At 40.0% G+C, this 15,585-nt stretch overlaps 1 protein-coding gene across 3 annotated transcripts in view; it reads left to right on the forward strand.

Annotated features, from left to right (window-relative positions):
- gria4b (glutamate receptor, ionotropic, AMPA 4b) overlaps positions 1 to 15,585 on the forward strand; it is a 138,770-nt gene that overhangs the window by 96,577 nt on the left and 26,608 nt on the right. For 2 of the 3 annotated variants that reach the window (XM_073479216.1, XM_073479217.1), the window contains exons 9-11: positions 453 to 563; positions 8,630 to 8,836; positions 14,248 to 14,621. In XM_073479216.1, coding sequence (XP_073335317.1) covers positions 453 to 563; positions 8,630 to 8,836; positions 14,248 to 14,621 — 692 coding nt within the window. Of the gene's footprint in view, positions 1 to 452; positions 564 to 1,639; positions 1,673 to 8,629; positions 8,837 to 14,247; positions 14,622 to 15,585 lie in introns of those variants that run through there. The other variant, XM_073479218.1, reaches the window with a different exon arrangement.

Raw genomic sequence — 15,585 nt, forward strand, 5'->3', positions numbered from 1 at the left:
CGACTTCCAGCAACTTGAACGTGCAAACTCTTCCAAGTAACTGAATCTTCTTCCACTTCGTCCATATTCAGGCTGATCAGTGTTTTATGTCCCAATCACGAGTGGTTATCACAACAGCTTTTGTCTTTATTTAGACAAAAGAAACAATTGTAAATGTTATAACAGCAAAAGGTTTAATTATAGTTCATGACTGTAATGTTAATGATTTTTAAAATGTAAGTTGCCTATTTTTCAACCCATTCCCACTCAAATGTGTCATTATTGAAGGACTTTACCAAGACAGTCATCATTGTTGGACCATGTCACTAATTATTAAAAACAATTATTGTATACCAAGCTTTGCATTTGGGCCAGAAAGGCCCAAATATTTTTTGGCAGAACCAAGATAGCACAGCGAGTTGTACACTAAATGAACACATACACAATCTCATTCATGTTTTGTTTCCCGGCAGATCGGCTACTGGAACGACAAGGACAAACTGGTTCTGATCCAGGACTCTCCGCTGCTTCCAAACGACACGTCTGGCATGGAAAACCGCACAGTCGTTGTCACTACCATCATGGTAAGAGACCGGCATGTTCTCGCCAACGCACACACACGCACACACACACATGCAGTCGTATTCTTAGCAATTTGTAACACCAGGAGACTTTATTATCTAGTGCTGCTGCAGATCACATAATACTTGAAGGATATGCAGAGTCATGAGCCTGAGCTTCAGTGGAAACACATCAGACCAGACCACCTTTCCTTTGTTCAAGCATTACTACAGTACTCTCAGGATTTGCACTTTAACTGCGGTATTTCTGGGTAATTTTCTTTGTCTGATGCTGTTGTACGTGCAGAAACTCCACAAAAGTTTGACTATTTTAGCTTCGCAGAAAAATCATCAGGAGTAAAGTTTTTTTGGCAGCATTTAGAGCAAAGAGTAAGGACTTTTCTGCCATTATACACAGACACTCCACATCCTCAGTGGGAGAAATCCATCACTGAAAAGGTAGAGACACCAATTACCAAACATTAGCAGCCTCAATAGACCACAATACAGGAGTGTGACAACATAATCTCCCCTCAAAGTCCACTTATATAGCCAAAAAGCCGACATTTCATCACACATAACTCCTTGAACACTGATGATATCCCAGGATTTAGTTTGCAAGGAAGCACATTCCCATCCAATGCTCACATTTCCCACACTTAAAGGCCCTTACCTTGTGTACTGACAGACCAGATTTCAGGGATCACATATGCTTTGTTACAACAGTAAAAAGACACTTAAAGGAAGCGCCTTTCTTTTTATTACTCCAGTAGAAACTTCCGAATCATCTACCGTCACTTAGATGTTCTTTTATTGCACCGATAAACATCTCAAAAAGCAGCCAAACAGCTCTATTACCAGCTGCCATTACTGAGGGTTTTTGTTCTTATTGCACAGATAAAAGAGTTCATAAAATCAGTCAAAGCATTTTTACACATGATTGAAATGAATGGCCTTTGCATGGCATGTGAATCTCTGGCTGTAAGCAGTGACTCTGACTAAAGCAGCCAGATGTTGAGCGTACATGTAGCAGCTGAGTTGAGGAGGGAAGGAGGTGGGAATGGAGAGTCACAGCTCAGCACAATCCTCCCTCTTTTCAGCCCCTGATGAGGAACCCCATTTTAAGAAACTGAGCCCCAGTTGGTGGACGCGAGCAGGATATGAAAAGCCCTTTAATGGCAGAGTGACGGACACAACAACCCGAGCCAAAATGAAGCCCTAAAGACTCTGGGCGAGAGGAGAGACACGGCATCTATGTTAATGGACACCCTGTTCAGAAAGCTGAACAAGAAATGGAGCCACTCAGAGCCGTAATGGAGCCCTTCGAGAGGAAAATGAAATGCAAATGGAGGGAAAAAGTCTTTTAAGGACGTGGATGGACACCCATTGGGGCTAAAATGCTCCTAAAAGCACAGTGTCTGTTTACTAGCAAGCTCCCACTACACCTGTTTGTGTGTGTTAGACTCATACATTGTCATGCCCGGTGTGTTTGTGTGGCCAATCACAGCTTGAATCCCATCCTGGTTCTCGATGATCTATGGACCCCGGACTATAAAGCGAGGCAGTAGCAGGATGCTGAATATACATTATGTCTAACTGAGTTCCTCTTTGCTCTAAATCTGTCACTTTCTCCGTCTACCTGCTCCACTGTGCAGTACATTACACACTCTGAGGGCTTCCTGTAAGCTTTAAAACAGCTTAGAAAGACTAATGCGCTCATAATCATCCTCAGTTCATATCCATCACGCTTTTATGCAGCATGATATTACAGGTACATTGTGACGGCTGCCTTTCACTCCCGCTTTAAATGTTCGTCAGAGTAATGTTTATTTAGCATAAACTTAATGAAGTGTCTCAGTGTTATATTACATCACAGCTGCCTCCGTGTCTTACCAACTTGTAGGGAGCAGTTATAAAGGAGCAGTTCAACATGTCGGGAAGTACGCTTGGGTTTTGGTTTGTACTGCAGTGAGATCCGTATCAATTTTGTCATCTGGCTGTAGATTTTAAGGCAAATAGTAGCTCTCAACAAAACATTCCCCGGGGCTTCTCTTCACTTGAACTTTAAAGATCCTCATAAGGCTTTTGTACTAGAACAAAAACAAAAGAAGAAGTGGTGATGATTGTATCGATTTTCTGTCACGTTTTTGTCAACATGAGATCTAAGTTTAAGCTCAGACAAAGAATTGAGGGCAGAGGCAGAGCACCAGACCACTTGTTTTTTTGGGTCCCTCACTCTGTGCAATGTGGTCTTAATAATTCTATAATCTTTTGTTGTCTTCTTGATTTTTAGCGGTGTTTTGTATCCTCATTTCTGCCAGATGTTCAGTTTGTTTTGGCGACCCAAAGCCAGATCATACCTGCGTCAATCAGACCTGACCTGACTGAAATCACAAAGAAGTGTCAAATATGAGACCCGAACCGTAACCCGAGACTGTATTTTTGTAATTTAGTTTGATGGATTTCATTTAAAGTGTGTATAGTTATCACTTGTCTTTGGTTTAGGGTGTTTATGACGTCTCAGGCCACAGCTGCCTGGAGGTTGGCTCATTAACAGTGAAGCTCCCATAGACGAGCCCACAGTTTGACTGTCGTCTTATTGGCAGAAGGAGGCTGAAAGCTTTGATGAAGTGAAGTCTTGGCTCTAAACCCCTCCATTGCACTTTAAACCTGGCCCACTGTTAGTCTGCCAAAGGGCAAGAGATACAGTACAGTACAGTACAGTCACGGTCCTGCTATAATTATCTTTTTTCCTGGGAAGGAAGGAGATGGCTGGATTTTGTGGATTGAGATTTTTCTGACAAACTAAATAGCTGTTTTGACAACTAATTGGGCCTCATATGAACAGATCTGTTCTCGTTACATTCACTTATTTCCTCTTATTTAGAATTGCTTTTAGGCACAACCAAAAATCTCCAGTGGTGCATGTGCAAATAGTCAACAAGGGGAAAAATTTTATGTATTGTTTGTATTTTGTCGGCAGTAAATTTGAGTATTTCATCATGATTATTTATTGTTCTGATCTCCAACAGCAGGACGACTTTATGCTAAGTACTTCTTTTTACTCTTGATTTACATTTTTTAGGAATAAAAGTTCCATTTGGGGACATTCATTTAGCTAATAATCAAATTTTGACATTCATCAAGTAGAAATAAATAATTTACAAAACATTTTTGCAGTGAGAGGGTTTTGCTAAGTCCAAAAATTATTATATTACGTTAAAAAAGCAGAGACAGAACAAAAAATGTTGAAGTGGTTTATACACAAGTCTTAAATTCTGCTTTATTTTCACTTTTTTTTTTTGCAAGTGACAATGATAGATTACTACTAAGTGTACAGGTTGCATATGAGGTCGAGGCTCAACTACAATATTGGTATTCACTAAAGCTCCAAGGTGAAATAAAACCCTTGACAAGACTGTGACGTCCCACTGCAGCAGCCACTCGAGTGCACTTTTTTTGTGAAAAAAGGACAGTGGACATTCGCGAAAACATGTTTTGTATTTGTGCTGCGCCTTTTAAATGTCATACAATTGCGTTGAATTCAATAAAAATGTAATTAGAGCCTCCAGCGGCTCCTGATGACCGAGACCCAGAAATGAGTCGCTTACTGAGAAGGGTCGCTGTGTGTTTGCTTCATAAAATGTTGTTTTTGTGACCACAAAATGCACAAAATGGACGGTCATTCTGCTGCTTATTACTGCTCATATTCAAACAGAATGTGCAGCAGATTGTTTATCTTACACAATCCACAAAACGCTGACAAACCAAAGCCAAACAGGCAGATTTTAGGAAGGCTAACAATTCTGATGTGGCTGCATGTGTGTGTTTGTGTTATGTACGTACATATGGATTTGTAGAGTGTGTACGTGCTTTTAATGGCATGTTAATTAGTCTCATTAGGCAGTGAGTGAAGCAGTGTGGTTGAGATTATTGACCAGCCTGTCAGCCTCGCTGGCCTTTGCTGTGAAGACCTCTGAAGCACGGCTCTTTTCTCGTGCCAGAAACACTGACTGCATCCTCTATCTCTGCCACTCCCTCTGCTCCTCCGGCTGCCAGCGCTGTCATACACCCTGCTAAATCATATGAATTAGAGCTGTTTCCCTTTGATACATCTGCAAAGATCAACTTGTAAATTAAGTTTTCATCATTAAAATGGTCGAGATTCGTTAAAAGCTCATCATGAATTCCATTTTTCAGCTGTTATAAAATTTAAGAAACTGGCAGTAAAAGAAAACATGATATGATTGTCCTTGGAGTGTTGCTTATAGAATAATGAAAGCCACCATGTGTAGAATTAATATTCTGATGGTCTGTGTTTTGCTTGTTTTTGTATCCTCTCAGTATCCCTGAATTGGGTGGAGGAGCTGTCTGCCACAGTGTCTCTTTTGACTGTACCTACACATACTGTCGGGCTTAAAAGTTGTAATCCTTAAGATTTCAGTCCTGGTTGATTTGGCAGCAGTCATGGTTACTGTGGAAACAGCAAATGTGGTTTACAGCGCAGCCAAACAAGCTCTCACTGTTTTAAAAAAGGAATTCGGTCAACAATCAGCCCTTTTGCATCATGCCATGAGCCAGTGATTTCATGCTGCACATGCTGTGACTAGTTTTCCAAATAAAACATCGAGATGTTTGTTACCTTGATGAGGATTTCCATGTGTGTAGAGTCTGTGGTTGCTCCTACTCTGTTCCATCACCCTGCAGTATATAAAAGTGACTCACTGTTTTAAAAATGCCAAAATTAACAATGGCTAGTTTTGCAGAAGCATTTTAGTTGATTAATTGCTGTCTCTGCTAACCATCACAACAAACACACTGCATTTCCAATAACTACTTCACAAAATAAGCCACCCCATTTTGCAAGTTGATAGCTTTTAAAGATTTTTCATTTGTATTTCACCTTTATTTAACCAGGAGAGTCCCGTTAAGGTTAAAAAAACAAACAAATTTCAAGCAAGACCTGGCCAAGACAGTCAGTTGTTTAACCAGGTAAATGAGAAACATTGGCATCCTCAGGATTCTGCCTCTGCTTCTTTACGGGCAGGGATCGTAAAAAAATTCAGAGAACACAAATCGTACTGACCGGCACTTTTCTACTTTTTAATTTGGAGCCGAGGCTGTAAGAAATAACTTAATAAAGCTCTGACAGGCTTTCAGTCTTGTGAATTAAAAAGTGGGGCTGATGTCAATGAGATGAGTTCCTTGTGGGTAGGTAGGATATTTGAATCCTGTGTGGGAATGGCGAACCTCGACACTACAATTGAAAACTACAATATAGAAAGGTAATTATAGACTGCAAATACATTGACATCGATATATAGTATCAAGAATGGGTGTTTGATTTCATGGAAATGTTAAGGATCATAACAACATAATAACAAAAAAGACAGCTCCAGACCATCAGAGGCCCCAAAGGCCCCAGGTTTACTGTGTGGCAATTTAAATAGATTAAATACTTGCAAATTAGTTTTAATCAAATTTTTTCCTAACTATCTCATAGTTCTTGACACATTTGGGATGTTTGCTGGTTGCTTTCTGAGGCTGTTAGTCTGCTACGTGACTGGTTGCATGGCTCAGTTTTGCCATAGGGCTTCAGCAGCAGGTTAGCCCTTCTTTTAAACGTTCAGATTGCATTTCTGTATATCAGTATGATCAGTATGCAATAACTACAGTGTGCAAAGGTACAGAAGAATTATGGATCCATTATAGCTAATGGCAAAATGTGTTGTAATAACCTTCATAATTCACTGCATGTGTAAATTCAGCAAGGACTGAGCTTAAGTATCTCTCTAAAATTGCAATTATTAAATTAACATTTTTTGAAAGAGCAGTTGTGAGACGTATATTTCATATTCCAAATGTCTTATTTTGACAGGAAACTCCTAAACTGTGGCATCTATTATGTTGTACATTAACATTTTGTTGTGCCGCAGGCTCAGCCGAGCATTTGCATTCTCCCCACTGAGGAGTCTTTGGTTACCTTGCTTTGGCCCGGGGCAATGTCAAGCAAACACATCTGAGGAATAAATTGCTCCCGTTCTCAATATGCAATAGGCTGCCTTCCATGACAAAAGCAATTTGTTTTGAAATATGAGTGCAGAAACCATACGAGGTTTACATTCAGGTCACTTTCTTAGCAACAGCGAATCTAATGATCTATAACCCTCCGCTGGTCGCAGCGCAGGCTGATGTATCTACCTCTGATTACTTTAAGTGTTCAAGTCGAGTCAGGCTTGTTTAAGGTATTAAGTCATTCAGTCTGACTGCAGCTCATTTCTCACTTCCCTTCAGCTTTATGTCTGCCTCCGTTTCTGCTTAGTCATACTTTCCTCCTTTCTCTTTGAATCTCTGTGTATCATGCATCCACATTAACGCTTTGATGATTTTTCTCCCCTTTCCTGCCTGAACCCCAGTCTGTGCTGTGTATATACAGCATGGGGCTGTCATTCTGATAACACGCGCATCATCCGTTTCTGTTTTACGCTGAATTATCTTCAGCAAAATAAAAAAAATGCATCTCCCAGCAGTCCGTTTGAAGTTCTTCTTACATTTAAAGCTGCACTTTGCAAATTTGGACATGCAGTCAAACTCCTCGTTTGATCATCTGTATGAAAGATGAACAACTGCGTTAGAAAAAGTCTGGTTCTCTGCTGGTGTACATAAAAACTACTACTACAGTAAGGAGGTTTATATTTAACCCAGTAGCCGGGATAAACTGTTGGCCAAATTGATTCATTTCATACGTTCCATATTCACATCGCTACAATATGTGACCACTCTTCAAGACTGCGTTTCAACATCTGTACCAGTGAAACCATTGAATATTTTTCACCAGACTTTTGGGCAAAATTGAAGCCAAACCATGATCTTATCTTAACTCTGACCAAGCCTTTTTTTCTGCCTTAACCTAACAAGAGCATAAGCAAATGATTAACACAATATAAAATGAAAAAAAGGAATCAAAAGAAACATAAAGTTGCAACATAAAGAAAGTCAAGTCTGCAACATACATTGCCAACATTTATTCTGGCGATTGGGTTGTACAGTTTTTGTGTCACTAACAATGAGCTGAAGCCGAAGATTAAGTTGTGGAGAAAGCTGGTTTTACCTTCTACAGCTTAAAACAATTTAGTTTTGAATTATGTTTAAATTTATGATGGATGTGGCAACTATGTCACCGTGTTTTGTTCCCAACTGCAACATTCTCAATGCAGAAACCTAAACAACTGAACAGGTCGATACATATATACACATATATGAACGTTCCCACAACAACAGGAAAACAATTACATATGACCACGCAGTTTGGTTAGGTTTTGGAAATTCTCATGGTTTGGGTTAAAAAAAAGTAAGATATATTAGTAGTAGATAATGTAAAAGCTACGGTGCGTAAGTGAAATTCACTCACGATATTTGAATTCAAATGTTACGATCATAACTTGAAAGAATGCTTTTTTTATGTATAAGAAAACAAAACAATCAGCTGTTGATTTTTTCTGGTGCAGCTTTAAAATTTTTATTGTTTTATGACAAATCAAATGTTTTCGCTGTAAAGTCCTGAAGGAAATCCATTCCTGAACTGAAACTGAAGGGATCTTGTGGAGTTTTCTTGTAAACAAAGAAAAATCATGTTTAGATTTCTTCTCACCATAACACCTTGAGGCCTCCCAAAAAGTCAGAAGCATTCTCTGCTTTATAAAACTTTTAAAGCTCACTGTTTATTGTTTACATCCGTGTTTGCTAGCTAGGAGTCTTCTTCTCTTGCTGCTTCTCTATGTTTCAAAGTGCCATCAAATGCCGACCAATGAAAAAGCATGAAACCATCAGCAACAATGTCTATTGCTTCACCTGCATGCTTGGGCATGCGATACAAACAAGACGGGGGCCGGGTCATCAAAACATTTCTCCATATCACTCTTAGTTGTGAAAAAAAACTCCACAGGGTCCCTCTAACCTGAACACTGGTTGGTATCAATGAGCTGCAGCTCCTGTTTGTCATTCTGTTGTCTGTTCCATTGTGCGAGCCCTCATGTCCGTGTGTCTGTCCGTCTGACGGTCTGGTTCACTGGTTATGGTCCCTTGTGTAGGAGGGACCCTATGTGATGCTTAAGAAGAACTGGGAGATGTACGAGGGCAACGACCAGTACGAGGGATACTGCGTGGACCTGGCCTCGGAGATCGCCAAACACATCGGGATCAAGTACAAAATCTCCATTGTTCCCGACGGGAAGTACGGCGCCAGGGACCCGGAGACGAAGATCTGGAACGGGATGGTCGGGGAGCTGGTGTACGGGGTAAGAACTTCTGTTATTTACTCTTTGGATGACAGGAAGTCGTTCAAGCTGGGCTCCCTGAAACACTATTCAGGACAGAAATGAGCTATTCATGGCAGCTGAGTCATCTCATTCAAACTTTAATTCTATGCTGTCAGTAAGATTCATGATGATAATGAGAGACAATATTGTGTCTTCCTCTAATCTGTGCGGACCTCTCAGTTTTCTTAAAGCTGAAAATGGACAGAATTTATTCAGCTGAGTCAACTTCATTCTTTCAAACTGTAAGCGGAGGGTCCATTAAAGCAAGACAGTATTTTCATCATTTCTTATCCTGATGACCTTGTCATAATCACAATAAAGTCATAAAAATGTGGACTTTTCATATCTGTGCTTGTTTAAACGTCATTAATAAATTCCTAAGTGGAAACAATTCATCATAAGTTCTCTAATAAAAGCTGCTATTGAAGTTACGCCAGCCGTGACCAGCACAAATGAATAAAGGCTGATCACGAACAAAAAACATCGAGAAACATGAGCTGTAATAAAGGAATCATAGCTCAAATGGTAAATTAAGCTCCATGTTAGATTTTCTTTGCTCTAAATTCATCACCACTCTGCTGCTCTGAGTTTTAACTGTTTTCATTAATTTATTAACTGAAATCTTTGTCGACGGTTTTGCGTTTTTGGTCCCTGTTTAAAAAAACGTGTAATGATCAAACTTCAAATTAAAAGCCTCACAGGAACAAGAGTGATTGTGCAGTTTGACCTGCTGGAGGGTTTTTTTGTGTGAAACAACTTTGCATGATGTTTCAAGTGTTTTTGACAGTTGCTTAAGTGCTCAGTATGTAACTGCTGCTCTCCATCAAAGCAATGAAAACAAAAGACGTAGTTTGATGACATCATGAAGTAGCATGGAATCATGGGGGTTGTTGTCCTAATTGTTAAACAACCAGAAGAAATGCAGAAATGTTAAAGGACAAAGATGTTTATGTTTAGTCACGTTCGGAGACTTCCTTCCTTACTTTCTGACAAATCATCTGGTGTTTACTCAGAGGTTATAGTGAAAAAATGAAACGCGTGGTTACCGTGAGTAACACTGCAGATTTTTCTGGGTTTAAACATTATTGGAATCGTTTGGGATAATGAAAGTAAACAACTCAACAAAAGTCGTTTTCTACATTTTAATGCGGAAATGTTACATTTTATATCTTTACTTGCTTTTTGAAAAAAGCAATAAATGAAATCAACTAGAAATAACAAGTGAATGAAAACAATATTTCTGTGAGGGAAGAGAAACTCAGAGCAACAAAATGAGTGGTGTTGTAGTGATGAAATTAGTGCTGAGGAAATGACATTTATTAAGAAAACAGGTAAACATGGAGAAGTTTGGATCAACAGCAAATGAGCAGACATTTGACTAAAACACGATTCTATAAAAACAGTTTTTCTCGGCACTTGAGGTAAACAACAAGCCCAGTCCACTCGCATAATTTACAGTTTGTTGAAAATATTATAATATATAAAACACTCTGTATGTCTTGTTATGTGCAGAATACAGCTTTTACAGACGGTCGAACTGGACAGTACGTGTTAACAGACTTGTTATATGTATTTCTTGATCTGCAGAGTTCAACTTAATCTCTGTCTGCGGCTCCTGTGTGTTGTTTGCTGTGTCGATAATTAAACCCGTCTGAAATGAAGTTGTAAACAGTCTCTGGTGGTGTTAATGCCAACAGGAGGAGGGGTATTAGAGGGGCATTAGAGCTGATCTTTCGGAGAGGTTAAAGAGGAAATGTGTCTTTGTGGAGCTCGTTAAAGAATCTCTGAGGGTGACGGCTTGGTTTTGGGGTTGAGATGTCTTTGTGCTGCTGACCTTGCTGTGGGATCAAAGTGGAGGCAAGCCTGCAGTGTGGGATGATGAGAGGAGTGTTTGTGTTCTTGTACTATGTTGTCAAGGACAAAAACAATCATATGAGGATGTAGAGATGAAGAAAAACACTCAAAGTGAAGATTTTGTAACTTAGAGGTTTAACAATCCAAAACATTGTTGGTGAAAAAGATGTTTATTTTCTGTGTTGCCACTGATGGAGACAGAAGAAGAGGAATTATTTGACCTTTATCCAGTTTTCAAGCTTCTCACAGGCTTTATCTGTGCTGTGCATGAGCAGCAACAGCAATTTGTTTGAGATAAATCTGAGTTACAAAAGGAGAAACCACAGTTTTTCTGGTCCTTTTTATTGTGATGAGTTAAGTGGCATTTTCACAAAGTGGCATTTTTCTCGCCTGTGCCTCTTTGGTGCAGTGAGTCACTGTGAAAGTTGAGTGCAGCGAGTGCGGGGAGAGGCGCAGCTCGGGATATGTCAGGACTGATCAAGCAGTACACTGCACTTTGGGTGTAAAGACTAACCAGGTTGGTCAAAAGCACAGGAAGAAAAACTGCAGCTGTGTTCTCGGCTGTTTGCATCTCTTTAACAAGCACTGTGAGCTTAACACATCCTGTTCAAAAGCTTTGCTTTGAATGGAAGACATGATTAAAGTACAAGTACAGCTGTCATCAGACAGCTTTTGACTTTAACCCTCTCTGTCCCAGACCAAATGTTCTTTTTGTTTCTATTTATCTACCTTTCAAACTTTCTAATTAGCTCCAGATACGGGTGTATCACACGTTGATTTTCTCAGAATAACGAGAAATATAATGAGCATTTAATGTGAATAGTTACTGTCGAGATGTTAAATTTAAAATCTAGAAAGATTCTGTTAGAAATGCATTCACTACATTATAGAACGGCTTATTACAGAAGTGAAATCTGTGGCTCACAACAACACCACAAACAATAAGTCAAAAAATGATAAAGTAGAACTTCATATCAAGTGACTTATTTAAACTCAGTGTTTATGCCAGTCCAGCCTTGTCACTCACCTTTGTGACATCGGAAGGGTCAAGGGTCAACACATCAAATGTGTCATTTAAGCGTCACAAACAATGAATAAAAAAGCAGCAATTAACAATAATAATAGCAAATCGTTTCATCCTCAGGAGGGAAACATGATGCACCCATGTTCGCTTGGATCGCCATAGCAACACACAAACAGGGGTCACAAGGGACAGTGTTGATTAACAGCAAGATACACTAGTTTGTTGATGTGTAAGGCTCATTTAAAGAGTGGGCTTAATGTCATCATCACTGGTGAGAGTGAGAACGTCTCTAATCTGTGATCAGAGAAATCACATTTTCATTTGGTCTCAGTTAAAAAATGTTGTATTACAAAGACGGAAGATCCTTATTATTTAGGAGGGCTTATTTGAGCTTCAATTTAAATCCTGTTTATCTCAAATTAACCCCTAGAAACCAGTTGTCCTCTTTAATTTCCTTTTTTTAATAATTTTATTGTTGGAAAGTCATCTTGCGCCGCTGATCAACCAGGACTCGTTGCTGCAGGCACAGCTGCCCAAAAAAAGGCTTGGAAAAGCATGTCGGCTGAAACTGAGCAATCAGGCGATCAAATTTAATTAATACTGCACACAAGTCATAAGGAGGTCTACACAGAGGGTGTCCTGTACCCCATGTGTAGATGTAGGTAGGAAAGATTTTGGTTAAATAGTAAAAAGTCAGTGTGTCTGTCTGCTTCAACCAAAACCACAATCTTTCCCCGAACTGCCATAATAACATAAATAATTGACTTTTGCACCACAGATTGCACAAATCACACCCTGTTCCCTCCCCACCGCCCAGTCATACTCTCTTTTTCCTATTCTTAGCTTCCTCCGTCACGTCTCTTCAGTCTCTTATAGCTAGCTGAAGAGCCACAGTTGGTGGTGTGTGACGCAGTGCTGTAAACCATCACGCACTTCTTGCAGAAAATGGTACCCGTGCAACCCTAGTAACATAGTGTAGGAGCAGACGTTCAGGGCAGGAGTCAAAGACAGAGGCACCATTCACCCAATTACAAGTCAGTGTACCATCCATCCACCAAAATGATTTAAGTACAAATATTTCCTCAGTTTATATAAAAAAATTAAAAATCCAGACACGTTGATCTCATTTTCTTACTTTATTTATGATGTTTCAAACCTCAGACCTTCATTAGGTATAATTCATAGAGACAAGCAGCAGCTGTGTAATAATTTGTGCTAAAAAAATGTGTTTTTTCTTATGGGCTATGGTGATGTAAACCTATCTGTGTATACATATGGCCTGGTGCTGTTTGTCTATATGAATTTTATCTGACGAAGATTTCAATGTGTGTTTTTGATCCGATGTATGTTTCTGTGAGCATTTTGCAGCAATCGTTACATCCAAACAATAAAAATGAACAAAATATTCCACATTATAACTTCAAGGTTACTTTTGGGTGAAGATTTGAGATAATCGAGGGAGAGAATAAGCAGTTTCAGTGGAAGCCCCTCACAAGTATAGTAATACCAGCTCATGTGTTTGGAAATATTCGCTGTGCACCAGTGTGTGTAGCGAGTACTGCACCATAGAGTGTAGACTGTGGGCAGAGAGGAAGCTGGCACTGTTCATGGGAATGTCTGAGGACATGGAAGCCGTCAGCACTTTGCTCAGAGACCATTCATTTCTTCCCAGTTCTCTATGAAAAGCCCCGTGCTACCACAAAAGCCCAGCCTCCCTTTAACCTGCCATGTATTTCAGCACACACTGAACGCCCCGGAGCTGTCATCTTAGTGCATTCTGCTGAGGATGAAAGAACTTAATTCGCTTTCATTTTCTTTCCCTCATCCCTGTTTTCTCCTCTCCGACCTCCTTAAGTGTCAGATGGTCCTAATGAAAGTTTAAATTCTTGCTGATATTAAGCCCTTTTTGCTCCCAAGCCAGGCAGACAAGGTCATGCGTGTTGCTAAGTCACTAGCTGTAATCTGGTTTGTGGATTTGCAGCAAGCCAGTGTGCAGTTTTCCACAGCTGCAGAACCACAGAGGTGGCTGTTTCCCATTTTTGCCTTCCTGTGCTGTAAGCATATTTCTCTGACACATTATTTTATCCTCCGTGCTGATTCTCCAAGAGTTCAGCTAAGCCTCTCAGCTTTAGAGAGGGCCTCACAATTTCTTTTTCAATTTCTTTTCGTCCTCTTTCTCTCTCTTAACTTGATCACTCCGTTATGTATTCAGCAGTCGAGTGAACTTGATCACTTTGAGATTTGTTCAGTCAAGGGAGAAATTCAGATACGACGACATTAGCCGAGGAGAAAAGAAAAAGAGGCTAATTGTTGTTGTTTTGTTTACTGATGGCTGGCTGGCTATCAGCCCTTCAGCGTGTCATATGTGTGACTAAGTGATGTTTGATTGTCGCGCGGCCCGGCTCAGAGAGATGATCCATCATTTGCATTTGTTTATCTGTCATCATTTGGATTTAGAGTTGCTCTCATTCAGATGGCTTATCAAATTCCTTTTCATCCAAATCCCCGACAGAAAGCGGAAATCGCTGTGGCCCCATTGACTATCACGTTGGTCCGGGAGGAGGTGATCGACTTCTCCAAGCCCTTCATGTCGCTGGGCATTTCCATCATGATCAAGAAACCCCAAAAGTCCAAACCGGGGGTATTCTCCTTCCTGGACCCGTTGGCCTACGAGATCTGGATGTGCATCGTGTTCGCCTATATCGGCGTGAGCGTGGTGCTCTTCCTGGTCAGCCGCTTCAGCCCGTACGAATGGCACACCGAGGAGCCCGAAGAGGGCACCGACGGTCCGCCAAGCGACCAGCCCCCCAATGAGTTTGGTATCTTCAACTCCCTCTGGTTCTCCCTGGGCGCCTTCATGCAGCAGGGCTGTGACATCTCCCCCAGGTAAGACACACTTTTTATTTAAATATCAAAGGATTTTATCTCAAAAAAGTACAAAAGTTACTTGATGTTTACGGCATTTTTGTACTCAGGCTGGGGACACATTACACAACTTTTAGGCCGATTATAATTGCTATGTGCCATCACGTCCGATTGGATTTTTTCCTCATTAGTCTAGACGAGTGCTTGAATCCCTCGCCTTGTCATTATTTCAGACATGTTTGACTCACTCAAACTAAAAGTGGACAAATCTTGACACCCTCCTATGACAAGCAGTGGCCTGTGACAAAATCAGTATGTTGTGCTGTCTTGGTGTCATTGGCAGAAATTCAGATAATCTGTGCACACTTTCTAAGTGTGATTTTTAATATTTCCTCACTCCTCTTACAGTTGTGTAGTGTGTCCTTAGCTGGAGTCGCAACTGATGTTCACATTCAAGCTGCATCGTCCATCATAATCCATGAAAAATCTTATTTTCTTATTGAAGTTTAGATGCATTATTGTTGGCACTGAGCAAATATCTGCCTGAAGAATGGCTATGATTTATATGATACATTTCCACCATAACCATATGTACCATTGTAGTAGCAGTGAGATGACTGTGGTGTTTTATTTACTTTATATAATATATTACTTAAATGATATGAAAACCTCATAATTTAATAAAACTACACTTGTCTGTTGACTTAACTTGAATTGTGTAATTCTGCATTGATTAAGAAGGTTACACAACCCTAAAGATAAAACCAAAACAGCTTTGTGGTTAAAAGAATAGTTTGTTTGCTTTAATCGCTTTCCTTCAGAGTGAGATGGAAGGATCAATATCAGACTGGCAGTCGAGGGGCAGTGGATCAAACCATTGTGAGACAAAGGCTGGGAGTAGCAAACTTTTTGTATTATTATTTTTGGGGCTTTTAACGTAAAAAAACATGCTATTTAACTTCTGACTGAAATTGGGGAGGGACAA

The sequence above is a fragment of the Pagrus major genome, chromosome 13 (assembly GCF_040436345.1).
Source record: "Pagrus major chromosome 13, Pma_NU_1.0".
In the NCBI taxonomy this organism is placed as follows: Eukaryota; Metazoa; Chordata; class Actinopteri; order Spariformes; family Sparidae; genus Pagrus; species Pagrus major.